The 27891-nt window shown below is 46.0% G+C and overlaps 2 protein-coding genes across 5 annotated transcripts in view; one reads left to right on the forward strand and one right to left on the reverse strand.

Annotated features, from left to right (window-relative positions):
• FAM184B (family with sequence similarity 184 member B) overlaps positions 1 to 27800 on the reverse strand; it is a 163706-nt gene extending 135906 nt beyond the window's left edge. Inside the window, exon 1 of the mRNA XM_089677462.1 lies at positions 27254 to 27800. Coding sequence (XP_089533588.1) covers positions 27254 to 27379 — 126 coding nt within the window. The 5' untranslated portion in view covers positions 27380 to 27800. The remainder of the gene's footprint in view (positions 1 to 27253) is intronic.
• The window catches only part of NCAPG (non-SMC condensin I complex subunit G), a 254082-nt gene that overhangs the window by 121382 nt on the left and 104809 nt on the right, over positions 1 to 27891 (forward strand). The window lies entirely within an intron of this gene.

The raw sequence follows: 27891 nt of genomic DNA on the forward strand, positions 1-27891 counted from the left end.
AGAGGCAAAAATTGCTTATTTCTCTAGGAACCCCTGGCAACATCTGGAGGAACCCTAGGGTTCTACGGAACCCTGGTTGAGAAACCCTGCCCTAGAGGATGACGCCCACTGAGTGGTGAGAATCTCACCCATTATGTGGTTGCAGTGCAGAACCTCTGGGGGATCCTTGAAAAGAGGGATGTGCATGGCTGTGCTGACATTAATGCATCAGACCACATGCTGAGGGCCCTGTTCATAGTAGGTATGAAAGCTGGCACAGTCTGGGGAGACCTGCAGGAGAGAATCAGGATGCAACCCACTGTTTCCTTCCATGCGGTGGACGTGTTTGCATGAGAGCTAGAGGATACGGAAGAAACAATGGCAGTAACCAAAAGATACAAGCCTTTATATCTGAAGGAGGAGTGAGACTCCCCTCAATCCCATAGAGACAAGGATCCACTAGGGAGGGACCCAAAGAGGACCAGAAGTGCTGGTGGTGCGACTGCTATGGACATATATCCAATCACTGTAAGCAGTTTGAGTATAAAAAACCACCCAGGCTGTCATTAAACTAGTGGTTTCTGGGGCAGTGGGATGATCCCCCCCCCCCCCTGGGACAGGCAACTCAAAGTCCCAGCAAGCCGGAGTCCATTTCCAGTGGTATTGGTCCTTGGCAATGACCAGGTGGTCCCATGTCTGACTGATACTGGGTCAGAGGTCACTGTCATGGAATATGATTTCTATGCCCAGAGTTTTGGGGCACAGGAAAAACTGGACCCCTGCTTGCTGAACAGTGACCAATAATCTGCCTATCCTGATCAAAGGCATCACCTGGGTGAAGCCCTCCAAGAAGCTACAGGGAGCTGCCATTATGGTGGAAGCCCGTGAGGACCCCATAGCGCCAGGAGAGTGGCTAGTGAGCCATAACTTGTCCAAATATTCACAACTCAAAAGTCTTGGTACAGCTCATGAATCTGGGAATAACCCCAATATCACTCCCCGTCACGCCATTGTGACGGAGCGTAGGCAGAACAGAACACTCCGAGGAGATGATAAACACTCAAAGGTTTATTGAATTATAACAATCACTCAATTTGGGTCTGAGGGTAGCGTCCACGTCTCCAGAGCAGGGAAGGGCCAAAATAATTGTAATCCAGGCAGGAACGGGTAAGGGGGGAAAATTCACGGACAGTCCGTACAGGGGAAAACAGGGGCAGATGACACTCACAGTTCTGACAGGGGTTTTACCTGGCTCACAGCACCCGACAGCCAGTTGTGATACTTCTTAGGACACAGCAGAGGATCCACACAGCGGGTATTTCCAGCACACAGCAGCACAGGCAATCCTGGCCCCACAGTACCAGGCAGTGTAGCAGAGGGTGCTCCTCCTGAGCCTCGAGTATAAGCAGAGCATTCAGCAGGTAATAGTCCTGCTATCCCTGGGGTAATGCAGAGTACTCAGCAGGTAATAATTCTCGATCTTCCTGGTATAATGCAGAGTACTCAGCGGGTAATAATCCTGAATCTCCCTGGTGTAATGCAGAGTACTCAGCAGGTAATAATCCTGAATCTCCCTGGTGTAATGCAGAGTACTCAGCATGTAATATTCCTCAATCTCTGTCAGGAATGGACTGGCCAGCAATGGTGGGACTCACCTGCTGTATGGGCTGCAGTACCAGGGCTGGCCAGCGGGTGCTCCCAGCAATCAGAGACTCAACCTTGCAGCCAGCCAAACACCTGAAACTGCTTATACTGGTGTATTTAAGGGATGGCCAGACCTGCAGACTCTGCCTTGGTGTGTGGTTTTCCTGGGCCCTGTATCTTGTTCCTGCATCCTGTTCCTGTTCCTGTCTTGTTGCTGACCCTGCCTGATCTGGACCTCTGCTGACATCTCCTGCTCTGACCCCGGCTCGTTCCTGACCATCCCTCTGCCTGACCCTCTGTACCACGCTGCCCGCTACCTGCTGAACCTGGCTTGTGACCCCGACCATTCTCCGCTTGCTCCCCCTGTACCTACCTGCCCGATTGATATTGACCCGGCCTGCCTGACGACGCTTGCATTGTATGTACTGTCATCTGTGGGTGGTTGGTTTGGTTTGTTTGCACTGTGTTATGTTTTAGTATTGCACTGCGTTTTTGTTTGTATTGTTAGTGTTAATAAATTATATTGTTTATAACATATCTGAAGTCTGCGTTTCCCTGCGTCAGTCACACACCTCTGGTCATACCCGGGAGCCCTGACATTACACCAAGGCCAATCCTGACCAGAAGTGGCTGCACAGGGAAGCCATCTTGGTTTGTTGATGGGAAGGATGGATCTTGATGAGGTTGTGTATTTATCTCTGCTAGTGTTTGATGACAGAGAGTATGCTTATCAGACTCTGAAGGAGTATCCCCGGGATGAACTGCTAGAATGTATACGGCTTGCTCATGTTCTAGTAGATCAGGGCACAGAATTCTCTGGGGTGCAGCCATTGATTCAGGTTTGTGCGAAGTCGGTTTCATCTGGTACCCCTCGAATGCAGGGATGAATTTTTGCCGCCATTTAGTGCCGACCAGGTAGAGTCCCTGGTATGGTTATTAGAGGATGATGTGGATTGCTTCTTGGAGCATTATTCTGCATGTTCACCACAGATACTAAGAGATTGTATAAACGCAGTGCAGTCTTTGGTCAGACAGGCTTTGTGTAAGCTCAGCTTTGTTCAACCCATACTGCAGACATGGACAGATTTGTTGCACCCAGCCTCAGTCAGCTTACAAAAACCCAGTCCTGCTTCTAATCTATTTCCTCAAAGCTCTATTCCTGCATTCCCAACAGCTCCTCCTGCCCTGCTATCTACCGCATGTCAGTACCCTGTTCCCACTCGCTGCACCTATCCTGCCTTTAACCCTGTAAAAAAACCCTCTGTAGCAACTGCTCCCTCCTCTGTTCCATCCTCCAGCTCTTCTCTGTCTCCAGCTGCTCCATTCGTTTGCAGACCTGCGTTTACTTGCAGTGCTCCAGTAGTTAAAACCAGAAAAAAGCGAAAATTCTTTCCAACCAATACCATCCTGCCAGTATCCAAACCGGTGAGCCTGCCGTCTGAGAACCTGCCTTCCGTGGTTCAGCCTGGTGCCTCGGCACCCGCACTTCAGCCTGATGCCTGTACCCAGCCTGATGCCTGTACCCAGCCTGATGCCTCTATTCAGCCTGATGCCTCTATTCAGCCTGATGCCTCTACTCAGCCTGATGCCTCTACTCAGCCTGATGCCTCTCTTCAGCCTGATGCCTCTCTTCAGCCTGATGCCTCTCTTCAGCCTGATGCCTCTCTTCAGCCTGATGCCTCTCCTCAGCCTGATGCCTCTCCTCAGCCTGATGCCTCTCCTCAGCCTGATGAACTGATCCAGCCTGATGATCCTATTAGGTCAGTTGACTCGATGCCCGCTGTTGATCCTGACGATCCGGTACCTGATCCGGTGCCCACTGTCGTGCCAATTGACTCAGAGCCCGCTGTCGTACCTGGTGACTCGGTGCCCACTGCCTTGCCAGATGACGTGGTGCCCGCTGGCGAGCCAAATGACCTGATGCCTGGTGACCCAGTGCCCGCTGTCGTACCTGGTGACTCGGTGCCCACTGCCTTGCCAGATGACGTGGTGCCCGCTGGCGAGCCAAATGACCTGATGCCTGGTGACCCAGTGCCCGCTGTCATACCTGGTGACCCGATGCCCGCTGTCGAGCCAGACGATCCAATGCCTGGTGACCTGGTGCCCACTGCCTTGCCAGATGACGCGGTGCCCGCTGGCAAGCCAAATGACCTGATGCCTGGTGACCCAGTGCCCGCTGTCATACCTGGTGACCCGATGCCCACTGTCGAGCCAGACAATCCGGTACCTGATGACCCGGTGCCCGCTGTCGTGCCAATTGACTCAGAGCCCACTGTCGTGCCTGGTGACTTGGTGCCCACTGTCTTGCCAGATGACGCGGTGCCCGCTGTTGAGCCAAATGACCTGATGTCTGGTGACCCGATGCCCGCTGTCCAGCCAGACGATCCAATGTCTGACCCAGTGCCCGCGGTCATGCCAGTTGACTCGGAGCCCACTGCCTTGCCAGATGACGCGGTGCCCGCTGTCGAGCCAAATGACCTGATGCCTGGTGACCCGATGCCCGCTGTGCAGCCAGACGATCCAATGTCTGACCCAGTGCCCGCGGTCATGCCAGTTGACTCGGAGCCCACTGCCTTGCCAGATGACGCGGTGCCCGCTGTCGAGCCAAATGACCTGATGCCTGGTGACCCGATGCCCGCTGTCCAGCCAGACGATCCATTGTCTGACCCAGTGCCAGCGGTCATGCCAGTTGACTCGGAGCCCACTGTCGTGCCTGGTGACTCGGTGCCTGTCGCTCCGCCTGGGGGTCCGGCGCCCGCCGCTCCGCCTGGGGGCCCGAGACCTGTCGCTCCGCCTGGGGGTCCGGCGCCCGCCGCTCCGCCTGGGGGCCCGAGACCTGTCGCTTCGCCTGGGGGTCTGGCGCCCGCCGCTCCGCCTGGGGGCCCGAGACCTGTCGCTTCGCCTGGGGGTCCGGCGCCCGCTGCTCCGCCTGGGGGCCCGAGACCTGTCGCTCCACCTGGGGGTCCGGCGCCTGCCGCTCCGCCTGGGGGCCCGAGACCTGTCGCTCCGCCTGGGGGCCCGATGCCTGTCGCCCCACCTGGGGGCCCGATGCCTGTCACTCCGCCTGGGGGCCCGATGCCTGTTGCCCCGCCTGGGGGCCCGATGCCTGTCGCCCCTCCTGGGGGCCCGGCGCCCGCCGCTCCGCCTGGGGGCCCGATGCCTGTCGCCCCGTCTGGGGGCCCGATGCCTGTCGCCCCGCCTGGGGGCCCGATGCCTGTCGTCCCATCTGGGGGCCCGGTGCCTGCTGCTCCGCCTGGGGGCCCGGTGCCTGCTGCTCCGCCTGGGGGCCCGCTGCCTGCTGCTTCGCCTGGTGATCCGATGGGCCTCTGCCCGGAGTCCAGCCCGATGTGCCGCTGCCCGGAGTCCAGCCCGATGTGCCGCTGCCCGGAGTCCAGCCCGGTGTGCGTCTGCCCGGAGTCCAGCCCGGTGTGCGTCTGCCCGGAGTCCAGCCCGGTGTGCGTCTGCCCGGAGTCCAGCCCGGTGTGCGTCTGCCCGGAGTCCAGCCCGGTGTGCGTCTGCCCGGAGTCCAGCCCGGTGTGCGTCTGCCCGGAGTCCAGCCCGGTGTGCCTCTGCCCGCAGTCCAGCCCGGTGTGCCGCTGCCCAGTGTGCCTCTGCCCGGAGTTCTGCCCGATGTGCCTCTGCCCGGTGTGCCGCTGCCCGGAGTCCTGCCCGGTGTGCCGCTGCCCGGAGTCCTGCCCGGTGTGCCAGTCTTTGATATCCCACCAGTTACCAGACCCGGGCGGTGGAACATTTTGCCCAGCTAGGACTGTTTGGAGCATCCTGAGGCCGCTCCTTGAGGGGGGGGGTACTGTCAGGAATGGACTGGCCAGCAATGGTGGGACTCACCTGCCTTATGGGCTGCAGTACCAGGGCTGGCCAGCGAGTGCTCCCAGCAATCAGAGACTCAACCTTGCAGCCAGCCAAACACCTGAAACTGCTTATACTGGTGTATTTAAGGGATGGCCAGACCTGCAGACTCTGCCTTGGTGTGTGGTTTTCCTGGGCCCTGTATCTTGTTCCTGCATCCTGTTCCTGTTCCTGTCTTGTTGCTGACCCTGCCTGATCTGGACCTCTGCTGACTTCTCCTGCTCTGACCCCGGCTCGTTCCTGACCATCCCTCTGCCTGACCCTCTGTAGCACGCTGCCCGCTACCTGCTGAACCTGGCTTGTGACCCCGACCATTCTCCGCTTGCTCCCCCTGTACCTACCTGCCCGATTGATATTGACCCGGCCTGCCTGACGACGCTTGCATTGTATGTACTGTCATCTGTGGGTGGTTGGTTTGGTTAGTTTGCACTGTGTTATGTTTTAGTATTGCACTGCGTTTATGTTTGTATTGTTAGTGTTAATAAATTATATTGTTTATAACATATCTGAAGTCTGCATTTCCCTGCGTCAGTCACACACCTCTGGTCATACCCGGGAGCCCTGACAATCTCCCTGGTGTAATGCAGAGTACTCAGCGGGTAATAATCCTCAATCTCCCTGGGGTGATGCAGAGTGCTCAGCGGGTAATAATCCGCGATCTCTCTGGTATAATGCAGAATACTCAGCGGGTAATAATCCTGAATCTCCCTGGTGTAATGCAGAGTACTCAGCAGGTAATAATCCTTAATAATCCTTAATCTCCCTGGTGTAATGCAGAGTACTCAGCGGATAATAATCCTCAATCTCCCTAGGGTGATGCAGAGTGCTCAGCAGGTAATGATCCTGCGTTCCCCGGGTCTTAGCAGAGTGGCTGTGGGGGTCTCGCCTCAGCGGAGACTCCCAGCAACTTGCAGCGGAACAGAACAACCAGGAGAGCCCTGCATCTGCCTTCTTAAGGCTTTGCAGGAAGCTCCCGGTTGCCCTGGGAACATCGGGTGGCGCGCCGTGTTGCCCGTGCAACGAGGCACGCCCCTCAACACGGGCCACTCGAGAGAGAGCGCGGCCTTTGTCCCCGGCGGGTGCAGGCGCGGGGGGGGGCACGGTGTCAAGCCGGCAGCCCTGTCCCGGAACCTCCCAGCGGGAGGTCACCCTTCTCCTGGCCGTATGGCCAGGAGCAATGTGAATCTCGCCGCAGGGGGTCATCTTCCTCCCGCCCGGCTACGCCGGATGGGAGGAAGGGGACCGCGGCAGGGGTGAAAAGTTACATATCCTGGTTGGCCCGGCTTCAAAGGGCCGTTACAGGATGAGAAGGGGGGGTGTGAAGGGACACAAGGACTACAAGGGGGGTGGGGGGGAAGCTCCCTGGCAGGCACACCGTGACAGCCATCATCGCAGATCTTTACATGGTGCCTCATCACTGCATCTTGGAAGCTCAACCCAGCTTGGAAGCAGTGTGCACCCCCTTACAGGCTGCCGTGATGTCATTTGACACAATACAAGCTACTACTGGAACAGCTGAAAATACCCTTACAAAACTTCCCTCTGCAGCAGCAGAGACTACTCCATCAGTTGCTAGAGAAACTTCTTCTAGTCTTTGCCACCAGCCTGGAAGACTATGAGTTCACCAAAGCCATGGTCCACACAATTGACACTGAGGTTACACCGCCCATTATAGAATGGTACAAACCCATTCCCCCAGCTCTGTGTCAGGAGGTCAAGGATCTGCTCTTCAACATGCTGCAGAGAAGGGTGATCTTGGAAAGCTGCAGTCCCTGGGCTGCCCCTGTAGTCCTTGTGCAAAAGAAAGATTGAAGTTTGTGGTTTTATGTGGACTGTTGCCTATATGCACAGAGATGCCTACCCACTACCTCTTATAGAGGAGTTGTTCATGGCTCTCGGACAAGCAAAGTGATTTTCCACTCTGGATCTGGTTAGTGGCTATTAGTGATGGACTACATGTTTGAGGTGAACATAAGTTCGACTTGAACATGAGCCATTCATGTGTTCGCTGAACACGTGAACGGTACGGGTGTTTATCGGGCTGTTCGCCAGCCGTGCCCCACAATGCACTGCACCCTGACAGTGCATTGTGACTGACCAATCTCAGGGCATGATGACATCACAAGGGGACAGGGGTGGTCCTGCCCCCTTGTGACATCATCACCCTATTTAAGAACTGTCATCGCATTGCAGCTGTCAGACGGCAGGAGCCAGCATTGAGAGCGGAGTGGAATTTTTTTTTTTTCTCTTTTTCCGTAGGCAGTGGTGGCGGGCATAATGATTGACATTGGATCTACTTTGGGGGAAATTTTTTTTTTAATTTTAATAAAGGACTTGTCAAAGACTGACGTTGTGTTTTTGTTTTTTTTTTTACACTACACTTTGTTTTTATTTTTTGTGAATTGGTAGCGGCACCATACTCATTCACATGGGGGGGCAGGATCTTGTGGCCCCCTTGTTAAAAGGGGCTTCCAGATTCTGATTAACTCCCCCACCTGCAGACCCCCTCAACCACTGACCAAGGTTGTGGGGAAGAGGCCCTTGTTCCCATTAACATGGAGGCAAGGTGCTTTGAGGGGCATGTGATGTTGAGGGTATGTGATCTGGTATGGTTCAGGAGGGGGGGTGCTTGCTTGTCCCCCCCCCACCCCCCTTTTCTCATCTGCTGGGCTGCATGCATGCTCACATAAGGGTCTGGTATGGATTTTGGGGGGGACCCCCAAGCCATTTTTGTTTTCATTTTGACGTGGGGGGGTTCCCCTCAAAATTCATGCCAGACCCGAAGGGCTTGGTATGGATGGGAGGGTGGGCCCTAAGTTGTGTGTTTTTTTTTTTTAAATTGTTGGCCAATGCCAACAATTCTTTTGACATTCAGCTGTCAGCGGGGAACAATTGTTTCACTACTAAAATACCACATGACTCAGATGTGCTAAGATACTGCTCAGTAAATTGTCCCTGTTCGCAATCGAACTTTCAGCAGATTTGAATGTTCGACCGCAAACCGAACAGGGGGGTGTTCAGCCCATAACTAGTGTCTATTGGCAATTCCCTATCAGGAACCAGGACTGTTAAAAGACTGCTTTTATCACACCGTTGGGACTATTCGAATTTAAAACTCATGACCATTGTCCTAAGCACACACCATCCAGCACCTTCCAACTCTTAATGGAAAGATGCCTGGGAAACGTCAAGATTGAAACCGTGTCAGTCTACCTGGATGTCAAGCATCTGGACCTGGTGTTGTTGAAAAATACCAAAAGTACCATGGGCAGTAAAGTGGAGCCCAAGTGGTAGCGTACCCCATATTGGGTGGTAGGGTTGCTAATCTCACCTACCCCAGTGTATGACTTTGTCTCTGGATGTCCCAACCCCGTCAAGAGGCTACTTCATTGTAACACGATAAGATCCTGCATGCTAAGTGGTGACTGCTCCAAAAAGCCTGCTGATGACAGGGAGGCATTCAATTCCACAGATCCACGGAAGTGGTTTCGGCCTCTACTCATGCTCGAGCCTCTAGCTCCCATTGACTCAGAGACTCACAGCTCTGGTGCCAGATATATGGGCAACCCGGCAACTCTTTGCAGTGCAACAGACTGTTCTGATATACTTGAGGCAACAGCCTCAGGCCCAGGTGAGGAGAAACTTACGACATCTTGCCACTTGCAGCCCCCCCAAGTCATGACCACAAGATGAATCCTTGCCAAGTGAGTCCTGCAAGATATTCTGGCTGTTGTTTTGAACTTGTTTTTGTTCTGCCTACTGCTTTCTTTTTCACAATTACTGTTCTTCTTACTGTGCTGCAATGCCAAGGACAGCAGGGGGGAGATTAGACAGGTGCAGTCTGCTTGCTCCAATGTAGGTGGCCCTCGACCGGAGTGGTACCGCAGCTGGAAAGGAAGTTAGGAGAAAACTGGTTGCTCTACGCTTTTTTGGCCCTCTGAGGTAGCTTTCCGGTTGGCTATGCTGCATTCAGGTGACCCCTGGTGGGCATCTTGAGTCAACAGTCTTTTTAAAGCCCTACCCCCAGGTTTTGGCCTGCATTTTGTGAAGATAACCCATGTGAAAACCATGGATACACTCAGGGGCGGAATGACAAATCATGGAGCCCCCGGGCAATAGGGGATCATGAGGCCCCTGTGTCTTTGCCCAAACTCAAAAAAGCCTATGAAAAAGGTACCAGGGGCATCTCATGGAGCCCCCTACTGACCCCAGTCCCTCAATAGGGGATCATGGGGCCCCTGTGTCTTTGCCCAAACTCAAAAAAGCCTATGAAAAAAGGTACCAGGGGCATCTCATGGGGCCCCCTACTGACCCTGGGCCCTCAGGCAGTGCCCGAGCTTCCAAATGGTCAGTCCGCCCCTGGATACACTTCACTGCACCCGTGATGTGGCCAAACTGCAGCAGGGCACTGTGAAACCACCCTTATATTTGTCTTTTAGCAGTTTCCATTCCATTCCATTTCATTTCACATGGTTTTTCCATTATTTTGACCACTATTTGTACAGCTATCATCTACATTAGTTATATAGCATATTAGCACAAGCTGCTTCTACAGCCAGACTCATTTGTTAAGCCTCCATAAAACCAAGGTTTCATACAAATACAGTGCTGTTTATTTATTGTTATTGTTAATGAATACTTCGGGGAGAAATAAAACTCCAAATAAACCATTCAATGTCAAGAATGTGCTATGAAATGTCTCCACAGAGACAAACTTCAGTGCCACAGGAGGCAGCAAAGTCAGAACTAATTATAGGAAACCTGTGAAGAAAGGGAACAATCTGCATGAAAGAATTATTAGCAGCGCCTACATGTGATATATGCTCCCACAGCATGATCATTTGCAAATGTTTTTAAATAAAATATATAGCTATATAATATATACTTTTGCTTTTCATTTCATTCAGGACATAAATTCTGTAAAGTCCCTTAATGCATGTAATTAAATAAAGTATGAATACAGGAGAGATTTAAAGTGATACATAAGCCCTACCTTTGTGCAATTTCTGCAGAGGTAAAGACTTGCAGCTTCTTGATGTAGTGAAGTTCTCCTTTTATCCCTGTTCTGCTGGTCCCTTTAGCACTGGCCCTGCTTTCCTGATTTTAGGGTGTCCCCTTTGCCTTGCAGGGTCTTATGGAGCCACCATTTTATAAGTATCTTTGGGATCAAACTACAGGGCAGCATGCAGAGATTGACTGAGCTAATATGCAAAGGCAACCTGAGAGGACAACACACAGAAGACACTTGTAGGCAGGTGCCTACAGAAGGGTGCTGACTCATGTTGACTTCTGCAGTTATCCATCTCAAGTCGGCTGTCTTTTCTGTGAAATTGTTACAATGTAGATATCTTGTGGATTTGAGAAGTTTACAGATCCACATAAAAAGAGGTTCTCCAATGCCCCAAAGAGTTCTGCTGAAAACCACTGCCGAACTGTAGGCTGTTACTCTGCCAGTCGGTACCCCCATCTTGGGGGCACATGGAGTTCCCCATGGTCCTTGGAACCTGAGGACTCTTATGGACACTTAAAGAACTCCTATGTACTTCTGCCACCTCCTGTGGATCACTTGCAAGTCATGGACTCTAAGTACTCTTTGCTGCCACTCTGTTATGGCACCCTTTGGGCACTAGAGCACCTCTGTACAGAATTATAGATAAGTTGCCTACAAGAACTGTTACTGTATATCTGCCTTACTTCAGTAAAATTTCAGCTCACTGTTTACTGCCTGGTCTAAAATCTTTCTCATAGGTGGTGTATTCCATGGTGCATCCAAAGAACTTATATAAATATCAAGGGTTTGGGTTAGAGTAGGCACTACACAGAGTCCAGCATAGGTATGCTGTCTAGTGTAGGCTATATTTCTGGAACTAGGGATAACTATGTTAATGTGTCATTTGCTTAAGGCAGCCAAGCAGCCAGGGGATGGTGACTTGGCAAGGGTGACGGTTACTCTGGTTATCTTTCCAAAACCAGGTGTAGTTAGCTAGGGAAGGTAGTGGGTTTAATGGTGTAGTGGCTGCTTGTTCCTCATCTAAATATCTGCTTCAAAGTAGAACGATCCATCAGGGAGAAAGGGGGTTAATGACCCTGAACTCACAGCTTTGGAATAGTTAGTGAGAGTAGTAGTTCAGAGTGCCCGTACATACATCGGGAGTGTTAAGCCCAACCCACACACTGTCCAAACGCAATGGAGAATCAGAGGCATGTCCTGTGTGTAGTCCTGCAATGTGCATGTTGGCCCAGCAGTGCCACCCATGCGTAGAATGGTGGCACATGTAGTCCCAAGATTTGTAACAAATTATGTTATGAGTGTTCAATTCCCCACCCAGAAGTTCAGATATGGAGCACACAGGAAGCCGCTGTAAACACACAAAATAGGTTTCTGAACTTTTTTTTTCTCTTGTATTAAAATAATACATGTCAAAGTGTTGTTAAAAAAGACAAGGCTTTAGTAAACCTCTGACGTGAAAAATGAACAAAGCATATCCTTCTATAGTGTGTATTTGTCTTAATCCACAATGCCAAGTATGATTTCTATCTTCTGTCTTATTCCACTGCTATCTACATGAGTCATTTCATGGGTAGTCCTGACTTAAGGTAACCTCAAGATGGGGAGGGGGCCTCCAGCACATAGCATGTGCGTGACAGCCTCAGCTGAGCATAGTTTTCCCTATGAGATTGTGAAGAGGGGTCTGTTCCTTCCACTCAAGTCTCAGATTGCACTCAGCTCTCTTCTTTGAGATTTTCAGTGTGCAAGATCAGGTCTCTACCCCCTGCCTCCTGAAGCTCAGAAAAGCTGTGTAAATTCTGCACTTGAAATGGCTGTAGAGGAGATATGGCCTCAGATAAACAGGTGCAACTTATTTACAAGATGATTTGTTTCATCTCTGTATCACCGGAGGCCATCACTTCACTGAGTATACAGTATGTAATGGTTTAAAACCACTTTAAAGTGAACCACCATAGACAAAGTAATCAGTTTACTCTATAGAAGGAACTGTAGGCAGGTGGTATTGTTGTTCTCCACATTCCCCCAGCATTCTGATCAACCAACTGCATATTCCAAAATTACTGTGTGAGTTTCAACTCTACTCCATGTGACAGTTCTGAGGCTGGCAGCTTACTATTTAGTCACCCGGGGCAGCACTGTAGAGAGACGGAGGGAGTGTCACCTGTTTCTCCATACTGGGAAGAAACACTGAGCTCTAAAGATAGATAAGGGAAGCAGGAAAGTGCAGGGAAGTAAAGCCTGTCTATGGTGCCTCCTATAAAGTTACAAAGCCAGGGGAAAAAAAGACACGTCCATTGGATTTAACCAAAATACAAAAATAAATGAATAATCTGCATCATCAGAATCCTAAACTCACATTGATCCATAAGAAGGCAAAAAAACATTAGGGCTAATGTAAATTAATGTAATTAAAATACACCTACCCAGCCTGGATCTTGCTGCCAGAGGCTGTCATCAAGATCCTGTGTTAAATGTTGCCTGTATACTGTAAACATTAATATATATCTCTATATATATATATATATATATAGATATATATATCTATATATATATAAATAATTTTCTTTTTTTAGGTCCGGTTCACACTAGAATGTGCATGGTCCTGCTCATTCTGGTTTTGCCAGCCAATGCATTTCAATGGGCTGTCAAACATACCAAACGCGAAAAAAATACTTCAAACACTACTGTGTTATTACCATGTTATTTGATGTCCATTTGCATGGCATTTGTGAGATGCATTTGGGCTGCCAATAACAATTTACGGCACCTGTATGTCTTGCAAGGGCAGCACAGCGAAATGGGCACAGAAAGCACCTTTTCTCCACCTCATTCTGGTGTGGCCAGGCCCTTAATGTTTACATGCATACAGTGCAAAAGTCTATTATTGGTTGATAAAACACTTGGTGGCAAGCAGTGAAGGACACATGTTGGCTCTGAGGCTGCATTCACGCTTGAGCGTTTTGTAGGCTGGAGCTCCAAGCTCTAAAAAAGTTCACACCTGATCACAGGCACCATACAGAACAATTGATTTTTTTTAAGTTTAAGCATTTTTGGAGCTTCAGGCTACAAAATGCTCAAGTGTGTATGCAGCGTGAATGAGTCATTTACCAGTAGCAGAGCTTGAATGACTGAAAGCCAATCAATCTGCCCATGGGCAACCGCCACATGAATTACTCATTCACTCAGGGACGACACGTAAACATCCATAGTTTAGATCCATAAAAAAAAAATGAAAAGCTGCAAGGATCTAAACACATGCATCTATGTGCATGAGCCAAATAAAACATGGCTAAGGCTGGCTATAGATGAGTCATTTTTTTTTTCGTTCAATCAGTAGGTTGAACGAAAAAAAAATGACTTTAACCATCTATACATTCATAGATGGGGGATTCCTCTCCACTGAGCTATTGTTTTCTGACAGCGGGATACTGATAAACAGTGCTGGCTTTGGCCAAAAGGGAAATTGTAAGGTCAATCAGTCAACTTCTGTACAAATTCCCTACCCATACCATGGACCGAAATTCTGCTGGTCGCTGCTGAATCGGGTGAATTTAAATTCATGCATGGCCAACTTAGTTTGCTCTAATAAACAAAAAAATCCCCTTTTAGGCAATCAGATACAGGATTGACAATCTAATGTTGTATTTTATCAATAGGTGGTTTTAATTTGTGCACTTAGAAATGCATCCAGTCTTCTTGAAACAACCTGTTATTTTGCCTAGTATTTGCAAAGTATAGGTTTACTTCAAAGCCCAACTCCAGCAAAAGTAAAAATTCACATTGCAAGGGTCATATGCTCATTTAGGCCCCTTTCACACTTACGGTCCTGTCGGGTCCACCTGTCAGTTTTTCAGGCAGACCCGATTGGACAATCCATAGACCTCATGGACCGGCGGGTGTCAGCGGACAAGTGGCCGCTGGCATCTGAGCCGATCCTTTATGCCAAAAACAGTCAAATGTGGATCCATTCCCAATCCATCTGGCAGATCAGATCAGATGACAGTTGGTCTGTTTCCATCCGACCGCCCCATAGGAAAAAAATAGGCTGTGTCTGTGTCTGCTCTGCAGCAGTGGAGCGGACACAGACCTGTCATCCACTTGCTCAGCAGGGATCAGTGGAGACATCCGCTGCTCAGCAAATGGATCTGCTGGCGGGTCCACCCAGCCTTTATGTCTAGGGGACAGGAAAAGCAGTTTTACTTACCCCCAGTCATCTAGTGGAGGATGCTCCGGCATTGGACTGTTCTTCAGCATCCTCATGTCCAGTGCAGAACTGTGAGCTCGGTATCGGTCTTGAAGACGTCAGTGGGCATCTGACCACCAGAGCATAAGGGAGCAGAGGCTACACAGACTGATCTATGAGGGTACAGGAGCCATCTGGAGCGCAGGATCGAGTAAGTAAAAATGCTTTAAAGTTGGAGTTCAGCTTTAAGGAGGTTTTCTAAACCAAGCAAATGAATCCCCTGCTTCTTATAGTGTTCATTTTAATTGGCCTTAATCTCAAGCAACTGCAAATGACATGGTATCACAAGTTATACAACCAAAGTTGTCTACCTCTGTGTTGGACTTCATTATACCAAACAAGTGTAAACCGCAGTGAAGCTAGGGTTCTGGTAAGGGGAAAGGGGAGATGCTCAATGCTAGCAGTAAAAACCTCCCCTACCAATTGTTTAAATAGAAAAAACAGCATCTTTTCAGTAAGTACACAGTTGGGGCTCAATTTATAAAACATCTGTTGCACAAATACCAGAAGCGTTTGGACAAGATGAATGAAATGTTACCGTAATTTTTGTAAGAATTTCTGTATAATTAGCTCTATTTAGTGGCTAAAATTATGTATCGCTTTCTGATTAAAGCGGAGCTCCTGTCAAAATAAAAAAAAAAAATACAACTGACTTTTAAAAAGCAGATACTCACCTGTCCCTCGGTCCCGCCATATCCTCACACTGGCCGGGTTCACTGGCCTTCCTGTGTCCCCAACGCTAGCATCTTCATTGGAGGCACCTGGCTGTGACCGCTTGTGGCTTCACAACCTGGTGCCCACTGAACTGCGCTTTGTCAACGGTACCGTAGTCTTCTGGAACCTGTCACGTGTCCCCGAGAACTACGGGAAGGGAGGGATGAGGACAACTTCTACTTGCGGAAGTGGGAGCGGGTGCCTGTCAAATTCAGGTACCGACCCCCCCCCCCCTTCCCGATCTCCAAAGGTGCCAATCCTTAACGTTGAGCAGGGGGGACAAAGCCTTAAGCCGGAACTTCCCCTTTGTGGTAGAGCTCTGCTTTTAAGGTATTTAAGAAAATTGTTCACATTCTGGTCACTAGGTGCATCTAATGATAAATGTATTAATTGCAGAAAAATTATGGTGACATTTCATTCAGCTGATAAATATGATAAATGTATTAATAATGATAAATGTATTAATTGCAGAAAAATTATGGTGACATTTCATTCAGCTGATAAATATGATAAATGTATTAATAATGATAAATGTATTAATTGCAGAAAAATTATGGTGACATTTCATTCAGCTTGCATGAATGATTCTGACATTCATGCAACAAATGTTTTATAAATAGACCCCTTTTAAGTTGTTTTATTATTATTATTATTATTATTATTATTATACAGAATTTCTATAGTGCCAACAGTTTGCTCAGCGCTTTACAATATGACGGGAGACAATACAGCAACAATACAGTTCAATACAAGAGGGTTAGGAGGGCCCTGCTCCTTGGAGCTTACAATCTAGTTTTTACCCGAAAGTATGCTTTGATGTTACCTGCATGCTTTGATATGCTTGCTGTTCTATACATTTTTTTTTTTTTTTTTTTAAGTAAACTCATAAACACTGTCTTGTGTTCGTCTACAGTATATATTAGGGAATGTAAATGCAACCCATTCATGACTGTGGTGATACGCTACTTAAAGTAAACTTTTGTCATTGCCACCTTTTCTAAAAATGTTAGTTACCTGGCTGTTGTGTTGACACTTTGACTTCAGTACTTTGAGTTACTGACCTGAAACATGTATTCTGTACTGGTAAAGAACAATACTGAACTGCTTACTTGTTACAGAGGGTCAGCATGGCAGCCAAACAGATAACATATGTAAAATGAGAAGAAAGCAATGACGGCATCCACATTTCATTCAGGAAGGGTTTCCTTCATGCCTTGTAAACAATCTTTTGTTTACAGTATGGACAGACCTGACCTATCTGCTGCCCAAAAGTAGCTTGATTACAAATGTTGCTTTCAATTATCGGGCCATTGTATCTCTCCTTGAAGTGAACCTTTCTATTCCCAAACCATATAACCATTCCCCCATCTAATATCTAGAGATAGCCAGGACACATCACTGAATATTCAACATCTAACAGGGGCAAGACAGCTTCTCAGACTTAAACTGGTGGTAAAACTGAGGAAAAATGAACAATTTGTATCCCTCTATAGTGTGTACTTGTCTCACTCAAGAGTGCTAAGTGTCATTTCTGTCTGCTACTTTATTATTCTGCTATCAGCATGAATCACTCCTGACAAGTTTTCTTGACACCAAGAGAAAAATGGGGACAGGGGAGGGAGCTTCAGCAGATTGACAGCCTCAGTTATGTTCCTGTGAACTGTGTCAAGGGGGTGTTGTCTCTTCCGTCCAATCAGCTGTCAGAGCTCTCCTCAGTGAGCTCAGCAGAGTGCAACTTCAGCTTTCCACCCCCTTTTATTTGTGACATTCAGACAAGCTTTTTAAATTCAGCACTTTGAACGGCTGCAGAAAAGACAAGACTACAGATAGACAGACAGGTACAACGTATGTAGGAGGATTTGTTTCATCTCTGTGTATCACCTGAGGCCAGTCATTTCACTGGGTATATATGGGGGTTTACAATCACTTTAACTGTCTGCTTGCTTTTCCAGGTCAGTGATTCCTTAGCCAGGACCGGGGTCTTAGAGAGTCTTGAGGCCTGTTGAAAAAAAAGAAAAGTGCAATGGCAGCTCCCTTATTTCTATCCTCACATGACCATTTTATCCTACATCCTGTGTCATGGTACAATATGTAGCTCCCCATCACCCCCTTGAGACAGTTAGGGACCTCCGGTCTCACATTTCACTTCAAAGTTGGATTCTTGATTTTTTGTGGGATTTGAAAATTGGGTGTCACTCACTTTCAAAAGATTAACAAAGTTAATGACTTGCACTCTGTATTCTTCTGATTGTAAAACAGTAGCAGCACAGTGGCTAAGTAGTTAGCACTTCCGCCTGGCAGTACTAGTGTCGTCAGTTTGAATCCCAACCACGGCACCACCTGCCTGGAGTTTGCATATTCTCCCTGTGCCTGCGTGGGTTTCCTCAGGGTATTCCAGTTTCCTCCCACACTCCAAAGACATGCTGGTAGGTTAATTGGATCCTGTCTAAATTGGCCTTAGTATGTGTATGAATGAATGTGAGTTAGGGACCTTAGATTGTATGCCCCTTGAGGGTTAGGGACTGATGTGAATGTACAATATATGTATGTAAAGCACTGCATAAATTGATGGAGCTATATAAGTACCTAAAATAAAGAAATAAAAAATACTAACTCTCTGAATGAGCTACTAGACTTCCCAATCTTGTACACAGCTTCTCCAGAAACTCTTTCAGTAGACTAGGTTCCTCCCTAGTGATCCTATCCAGGTTCCAGCCTCACTACACCCTGGTAAATCCTTAGGCCAGACAGTGTGAGCTTTCAAGCCTTCCTTCTTCAAGCATTTTATATGCCCAGTAGTCCTGAGAGGTCAGAGAACAGTTACACACAGGTCCTCCCCAAGCAAAGCCTTGGATCCAAGAGCTTCCCGAAGATGTGCCCAAATATTTATACATTTTCCCACCAACACCCTTGGTAAACACTTCTAGTGGTTGTCCAGAGAGATCTAAATATTTATAACCCAGGCTATTGGATCTTCCTACACTACTGGCAGGGACACTCCCCAACAGCAAACAATAACCTGGACTTAGGTGAAAACTGCAGAAAGTAGAATGATCAGTTCAGACCTTGGTTGTCTACTGCCCATCAACATTAGATTTAGAAAAGGGACACTCCTGCTTAGGGCAGTGTCTATACATATATAATATAGCTAATACCTTGACCTTTTGTAGAACCACTTTCTCTGTTTTTTACACGTCCAAAAGCAAATTTCAGTTAATAATTTCAATCAATTGGCATGGGTTTGAGACGCAAAGTTAGGAGCTCCTTCATCTCCCTGCTGAAAAATCGAAAGAATTATTGGATCTCTACTTTTTATGAAAATTCCTTTAAGGAGCAGTGTCCACTAGCGAGAATTAATGGGATAATTACTCATTTTTCAGCTGTGTGTCATGCTGTACAACTCATGCTTCAGTGATACATTTATAGATCTGTCAAAACAACACTTATGCAATCAAGTTCAATACAATGACAGTTACTATTCTTCCATCACAATGCTCTAGAAATATCATGCAGAGAGACATCATAAACTTGGCTGGAAAGTGAAGATCACAGGGGTGACTATATACTATCTCTGAATTACAACCAGCCTGGATTGCTGCAGAGAATCTAATTACAGTGATAGGAGTGAGGAGTCTTTCTCTACCTGATAGTATCCAAATAAAACATTCTAGTCAGCTAAATGTGTATGGAACAATATCTTTTAGAAAGACATTATAAGGTAGAACTCTGGCCAAAACTTTTTTGTTGGTAAGGGTCAACCTTTGCCAGGTTTTATCGGTATCCTCGGAGTGAGCCATCCTATCGAATTGTCCTGGAGGCCATTGACACCAGGACAGGTAGTCTAAAGAAATCTATAAAAACTGGGTTTGTCACTGGAACAAATGTGCCAATCAAGAGGATCTGGTGATAACTCTCAAAGGTGGGATTTGCACTAAGTAAGGGAAGACCTCTTACTTTCTGTCCAGTATTTGGATTATCTAGTGAAGAGAAGAGTCAGAGACCTATGTAAAAATTGGACAAAGGTTCTAACTTCTTTATTATAATCAAAACTAGAAAAAACACAACATAAGAAATCCTTGGACTGCAGTTCTATTTTAAAATGGAACTTTATTCAGAAAGTCTAACTAGATCACTTCAGGCTGGCCCCTTTTGCAGGTATAGCTATGTAAAACATTAAAGTGTCTATACGGTTTAAAATCCAGTAATACACTGCTTCACCCTGCTCTGCACATACTCAGTTGCTCTCTATTTTTAAGCACTGTGCAGAATTCTTAGAGGCCAATCTGCTGACAGCCTAAACATTTACTGCTGCTTGGGGACGCTGGGCTTCAGCAAAATGGCAGCACCAGTAAGAAGAAACAGGAGCAATGCTGGAGGCAATTTATAGCACATACTAATTTTGGCAGCATAATTATTAATGTGGAATATATGTTCCTTGCTAAGGAACCGTTTTTATCAAGTTGTTATTCCATTAATCAGGATGAAACACATCTAGTTACGTCACATCCAGCCTGGGTACTGCGTGCCGCTTCCAGGATAGAAGCAGTGGCGGCCATCTTCCCTAATACAAGCTGCTATACCTGGTTCCAGTTCTTATAGGTACTTTAATATATAAACATGCATATTAATGTGGTTTTATTTGTGATCAAGAGTGGTTAATCTTTGTATTTTTAGTTCTTATAGGCACTATTAAAGAGGAGTTTTGCCCCCCCCCCCTCAAAAAGTAAGTCGACAGCTACAACTGTAGCTGCTGACTTTTAATATTAGGGCACTTACCTATCCAGGGATCCAGCAGTGTCCTCACCCTGAGCCAATTCTTCAATTGGCTGTCCGGCGCTGTTGCTGCCATCTTTACTAAGGGAAACCGGCAGTGAAGCCTTGTGGCTTTACAGCCAGTTTCCTACTGCGCACGCGCTGCACTTTGTGAATGGTCTGCGGTCTTCTAGGACTTGTGATATATCATAGAGGGCTGTGGGGGAAAGGAGGGAGGCTGAACTACCAGCTCAGTTCGCCACGGCAAACTGAGCCAGAAGTGGGAGCGGGTACCTTTCTAATCCAGGTACCCACTCCCCCCCCCCTCAAAAGGTGCCAAATGTGGTAGTGGAGGGTGGGAGGAGGAAGATAAGCAGAGTTTCCAGTTTTGTGCTAATGAAATTAACAACAGGTGCACTAGATGGGCAACAATGAGACAACCCCCAAACAAGAATGGTTTTACAGATGAAGGCCGATGACATTTTTTATCCTACTCATCTTTTCTGACTGTTTTTCAATAGTTTTGCATTTGGCTAGGGTCAGTGTCACTACTGGTAGCATGAGGCGATACCTGGACTCTACAGAGGTTGCACAGGCAGTCCAACTCCTCCAGGATGGCACATCAATACGTGTCATTGCCAGAAGGTTTGCTGTGCCTTCCAACACAGTCTCAAGAGCATGGAGGAGATTCCAGGTGACAGGCAGTTACAATAGGAGAGCTGAACAGGGCCATAGAAGATTCTTAACCCATCAGCAGGACCGGTATCTGCTCCTTTGTGCAAGGAGGAGCAGAATGAGCACTGCCAGAGCTCTACAAAACAACCTCCAGCAGGCCACTGGTGTGAATGTCTCTGACCAAACAATCAGAAACAGACTATATGAGGGTGGCCTGAGGGCCCGACATACTCTAGTGGGCCCTGTGCTCACTGTCCAGCACCACAGAGTTATATTGGCATTTGCCATTGAACACCAGAATTGGCAGGTCCACCACTGGCACCCTGTGCTTTTCACAGATGAGAGCAGGTTCACCCTAAGCACATGTCACAGACATGAAACGGTCTGGAGAAGGCATGAAGAACGTTATGTTGCCTGTAACATCGTTCAGCATGACCGTTTTGGTGGTGAGTCAGTGATGGTCTGGAGAGGCATATCCATGGAAGGACACACTGACCTCTACAGTCTAGACAATGGCACCCTTATTGCCATTAGGTATTGGAATGCAATCCTTGGACCTATTGTCAGGTCCTACACTGGTGCAGTGGGTCCTAGGTTCCTCCATGACAATATCCGGCCTCATGTAGTGAGAGTATGCAGGCAGTTCCTGGAGAATGAAGGAATTGATACCAGTGAATGGCTCAGATGCCAGCTTGCACCTCGGACTGTCCAGGAGCTCAGTGGTGCCCTGGTCCAGATCTGGGAGAAAATCCTCCAGGACACCATCCATCATCTCATTAGGAGCATGCCCCGACATTGTCAGGCATGGATATATGCACGCAAGGGCCATACGAACTACTGAGTGCCATTTTGAGTTACTGCAATGAAATTGCAGCAAAATTAAATCGCCTGCTGCATCATTTTTTCACTTTGATTTTTTGGGTGTCCTTGAATTCAGTCCTCTGTAGGTTGATAATTTTCATTTCCATCAAACGATGGGGCATCATTACATTCCTAACACATTAACCAGTGCATATCAGTATAGATATCCAGCATCATATTTTTCACTATTGAGATCTGATGTTTTTACAAAGTGTTCCTTTAATTTTTTGGAGCAGTGTATTTACTAATGCTAGCAGCATACGGATTAAAAATAGTTAATGATGATTGAGAGAGTTTAGTTTCATTTTAAAAAGTACCTGTTTCTTTGTTCTGCATTGGCAAAACATGTTACATTTTGAGGTACCTTGTGTACTAAGGGATGTTACTTCAATGTTGTGACTACAGCAGGAAGGTCAACCTAAAATGAAACAGAGGGCAGAATTGAGCAGTATATATTTTCAAGGGGAAGGATTATGTTCACTGAGGGTCATACCTAATTAATCCCAGAAAAAAAATTATAGCACTTTGGTAATTAACATTATAGTTACAACTACAATTTACATTTTATCACAGTCAAGGGCATTTTCTGAAGTATTTAGCTGCAAAAAGTATGTTCTGAAGTGTAACCCTTATCAACTGGAGGACAGCTAGGGACTCATTTAAATTAAATCCTAAAAGTGGCTGAGCCTGCAAAAATGAGTCAGAGGGCTGAATGCAGCACAAGAAGATGCAAAGTTAACATTCTTGCCTTGTAGACACATACAATATGTACACTAAACAAACTGTGCATGGGTGCAGAATAAATCTGTACATACACTGGTAGAATTTAATTAGAATTTTTTTAGTTTTAAGAACATTTTTCTAATCATTAATGGAGTCAAGCTGATGTTTCCAGCCGTAGTGATGAGTAGGATGGAAAATTTAATTTGCACAAACTTCTAACAGTGTATGAAGAAACAAGATTTTAACGTTCTTTCAAACGGCATTTGTCAAGTCATTGAATGTATTGAGAATTTCTCGTATTAATGTTTGTACACATATTTGTGTGATTGTTTGTTTGAAAATCTACTAATGTATGGTCAGCTTTGGAATATATAAGCAAGAGATAACCTGCACAATATACTGGAAGACATTAAAGTATAACTGGAGGCAAAACCTTTGTTTTAATTGTGGATAGATTGGAAAGGGATTAGAACACTTGTCTGGATTCATTCCTGTCTGTGCTCCCGTTAGAAAGATCCACCCTCTCTATTTGTCCTGTGTACTGTTATCACTGAAAGTGAAAGACAAAACCCAAATTTTGGGGTGGCAACAAAACCGGAATAGAAGAGAATTCTTCCAATTGAGACACTAATTCTGGTGTCCACCATGGATTTCCCTCATTTGGGAGGGATTTCCTCCTACTTCCTGTTGTGGCTATGGGGCAGGAAGTGAGGGAATTTATTTAATTTTTGCCCATTGAGGGACACAGGAGGTCTTACTTTCAGGATGTTCAAAAGCAGTCTAACTGAGGGGTGGACAGCACAGTAAACAAACTTTAAAAGGCTCCAGAAAACAATAGAGAACTGGGGACTGATTGCAGCTCAGTCAGCCATGTGAAGAACCTTATGCCCAAAGTTGCCAACAGATGAGGCAGATGAAACCATAGGCTTGGATGATGGTCTGCCTGAGTCACCTAAAGATGGTGGAAGGAGAGGCCGATGCCCCTTATGGGGTCCATCTGGAATTACAAAATGGGAATTGGTCTGCCTGAAAGAAGCATGGACTTTCACAGTCTCAACCACATCCAGACAAGCAGGAAAATTTCATTTTGGTGAACTGGAGCTGGTCAGAGGGATGGATAAACAATGTCCTGGTTGAGGGAAAATGAAAAAACTACCTTAGGCAATCGGGAAGTCCTGGGCCTCAACACCACCTTGTCCCTATGCAGCACCAGAAGACACAAGCTGCAAGAAACACAACCTTGTGGCTTTCAGTAGAGAGAGGATTGTCAAGCAGCAGTTTCTGAAGTGAGAGCCAGATTCAGATCCCACAGAGTCAGAGAAATAAACAGATGGACATGGGTGCCTACATGGAGACCCATTTACAAAGCTCTTAATTAAAGAGTGGGAGGCCAACGGTCTCTGAAACAGAGTAGAAACATAATAGAAAAGGCAGATACCAGAACCTTGATAGTGCTGAGAGGCAAACACTGGTGCAGAATCAAGACAAGAACAGGAAGAAGAAAATTCTCATCCCACAGAGAAACCCCAGGGGTGGAAGCCCAAAGATTCACACCAAGTAAAGTATGCCTTCCAATGTCCAATGATAGACCTTGCGAGACTTTAAATCACAATCGTCTTAGCTTTTAAATAATAGGACTTGCAGAGTAAGGGATCCTCTTGTCCTTCAGAATCAGGGCTTCAACTGCCATGATAATAAAGCAAGATGATATATAGGACCTTGGGACAGGAGATCCTAATGATTTGATAAAGCCCACAGAGCATCTACGAGATTCTTTGTACATCGGTGTACCACGTCTGGCTTAGCAAGTTCGGAGCAATGAGGATGACCACAATGCCCTCCAACTTGATCCTGTGGCATTTCAGGGGAAAAAAAAAAAGGATCAGGGTGTACTGATTAATCTCAGCCACCAGAACATTCAGTGCTTCTGCTAGAGAATCCCTGTACCTTGAGACAAACCTGTCCAGTTTGCTTTTGAACCTGGAGGCCAGGAGGTCCTTAGCAAGACATGTGGTTCCTCCCTGATAAATGATGTATGGAAGTTTGAGACTGGAGAGTCTGAAGTTTCTCATGAAACATGGAAGCCTGAGCTGTGTCTAGGAATTGACCCAGAATCTGTATGTCTATCAAGTTGGTTCCAGACACAATTTATTAAGGTTCGGGATATTTGCGAATCATTGTAATGTCTAGATGGTCAATGCCACATTGATTGAAAGAGACATATGCTGACTGTTTCCTTAACAGGAAGTTGTCTGAGTATCCCACCTTGGGGGCGCCAAGAAAACACAGCAGGTCTAGTACTTGGGCCAGCCCCTTCATGAATACCCAAGGTGTAGATGAAGAGCACGGTCATGAATCAGTAGGGCAGGGACCTAAAAATAAAAATATACAAAAAATTCTCCTCTCCTCATAATTTCTGTTTTCATTTACTGGTTTAATTAATAATGTAGGGCAAAGGACAGCAATGTTCTGTGCCCAAATTACCGATTAATAGGAAACAACTGTAGACAATTAACGTCTATTCTTTTACAATCATTTTAATGGATTTTTTAAAAACAAAATAAAAAATAGGGAGGGGGAGTGTTTTTTCTTGTCGAGATCAGTACAATAGGCTTTGTACAATGAAATGACTTCAAACAATAGTTGTGTGTGCAGTTAGGCTAAGAGTAGAACTGCGTCTAAACTGTCGCGCCTCTAAAAAGCCATCCGCATTCAGAGCATTTTTCAGATGCATTTAACCAGCACAAGGAGGCGATATCAGGCCTTTTCACTGCATCTTTTAACCCTTTAAATGCTGCACAAATGCGCCTTAACAGCATATATTGCGCGCAGCTATCTCCATTCGCTTGAATAGATCATGTTCGGCAGAGCTACCACCTAAAGGACGATAATTGTTACTGCGGGCACGAAACAAAGCATCATGACCGCGAAGTATGAACACCCCCTCCGCCACATTTGCGACTTAATGGAGGGTGGTTGGTAGAGCTAAAAATTTTCCTCAACTGCATAATTTTTAACACTCCAAACTGCAAGGTTATCAAGCCTTTAATGAACATCTAAGATTATTCAGGAAATACTGCAGTTCTGCTAAAGTCAGTCTGCTCAGTACCTATATACTTTGCAATCTAAAGCTTTTTTACATTGTAGGGTGGGACTGCAGCTTCTTGTCACAAGATTCTGTTCTGTGGCACCCTCTTCTTTGAGAACTACTGGTCAGTGTTCAGGATCGGATGCAGAGCCATGCAGAAAGCCAGATTTGTGATAAAAGTTATGTTTCCCTATCTTTATATTCTTTCATGTTTTTGCCATTGTTGCATGACTCTGCTACTCAATAAAATTATTTATTACTATAGGATTTGAAGAATTAAATGATTCTCATATATAAGGAATTAGCTTGTGTAAATCAAGACTACACATACTGCAGCAGAACAATTGTTGGGGAACTACAAGTCTCAGCATGCATCCCTAGCTGCTATCTGACAGGTTGTTAGTGTCTGATGTAAATATTTATCACACCAATGTGCAAGCCGGTCTAACCTTTACTACCACACATGCAGTAATCCTTACTTCCCATGTAGTTTTCTGGGAAAAGCATGCATAATATTTTTCTCTCATTTCTACCTATTCAGTTTTATTTTGTAGAAGAAAATATCCTATTTTACACATCTTTTATTTTACCTGATAATTCTACTGCAATGCCTCTGCACCATTCTAAATTATTTAAAATCCACCCACCAGTGCTAATGTTATTTTTTGTGTTACACTTGTATCACAATGTATTTTCTGAAAAAAAAATAATGTTCCAAGTATTAAACATTCACACGGGACCTCTGCTAGTAAACACTAACATATGAATGACTTGCTCCAGCTAGAAGCCATCTAACATATCACAGTACGGGACAAGCTTAATATATATGCAACACACACTGGCTTTTGGAAAGAGCACAATGCAAAGTGCAGTAATATGTAGTAACTCATCAGAATTCATACTCAATATTTTAGGATAATAAAATTACAAAAAAAAAAAATCAAAGACATACATACATAATATTTCACAAATTTCTTTAGAGTTAATTAGGAATTCATATAAACCATAATTATTTAAACAACGCGTAAGCAAAAAAAAAACCTGTTTTGTGCAATCTGTATAAATGACATTGCCCTATGTCATTGCCCTATGTCATTGCTCTGTGACTAAATAAGCGACTTAAATAAGTGACTTATATATACAATAAATACATGGAATTTAAATAAATATAATAAAATCTAAAATAAGTGATTTCCTATAAGTAAAATAAAAACGTAAAATAAAATAAGTAAATAAGAGAACATCTTTTGACTTACAAACAAGTGATGTATCCTTCCTATAAATAAATACATAAAATAATTGAAAAAAATCTCATGACTTGTCATTTCCTTAAGTACAATCCTTTTCGAGAGATCTCTAGATGCAGAGTAGTCAAAAACCATACAGCTCAGATGCTAGGGTAAATGAATACAAATGTTTGTTGATGATTGTGGTAGAGACATTAGATTGTTAGTTCTTTTGGTGACAAATGACTGGCAGTAACTGAACACTGTTCTTAAAAGCCCTACCGGTGATATATAAATAATAGCAATTATAATAATATGAAGCGATGGTGTATTACTAAAGCATGAGCTAGCCCCAGTGGTGCAAATGCAATGTAACCTGGTTTCCATAAATATCCCTGTAATGATGTATTACAAAGCCAGCAGCTTCTATTTGATATCAATCACACTGCTCAAGTCAGGCTGTTTCCTACCTTAGTTAGCTGAGCAATCTTCTTGCACATCTTAACGTGCAGTTCCTCAGTGTATTCTGGAGTTAATACAGGGCTTGCTTTTGATCCATTATACTTGCCATGCTGATGATTTTTCCCTGTGGCCATACTGCTGGGTGAAGGAGATTCAGCAAGTGGGTGCAGTGCTGTCCACCCTGTGCAGTTTTTGTGTAGGGTAAGGCAGTGGCAGCACAGGAGAGGCAGTCCAGGCCCCTGCACGCCTTTCTTGTAACTGCAGATGTCCTGATCCTTCAGAAAGGAGCCAGACTAGGGAGGCTGCAGCATGTGCTGCTGAGTGACTGTCTTTCTTATTGGACTAAAAGCTGACAGGGAGATGCCGGGAATTCTTTTCAGTATGCATTTCTCCTCGCAGACAGAGCCAGTCCTGAGCCAGACGCAGGAAAATGTCCAACCTAGCACATATAATATTAAGGCTGAGGTTCAGATTCTCCTTTCCTGGCATAAAAATAATGCAGTAACAAAGTGATGGATGGGGAGACATAGGCAGAGGCGTAACTGCAAGCCACAGGCTCTGGTACAAATTCTGAGCAAGAGTCGTGATCAGTTGAGGATGACTGTGGCCAATCACAGATGTCTAGAGATGAGCAAAGATGTGAATA

This window comes from Staurois parvus, unplaced genomic scaffold (genome assembly GCF_062004578.1).
Source record: "Staurois parvus isolate SC_StPar_1 unplaced genomic scaffold, SC_StPar_1.0 ptg000186l, whole genome shotgun sequence".
Classification (NCBI taxonomy): Eukaryota; Metazoa; Chordata; class Amphibia; order Anura; family Ranidae; genus Staurois; species Staurois parvus.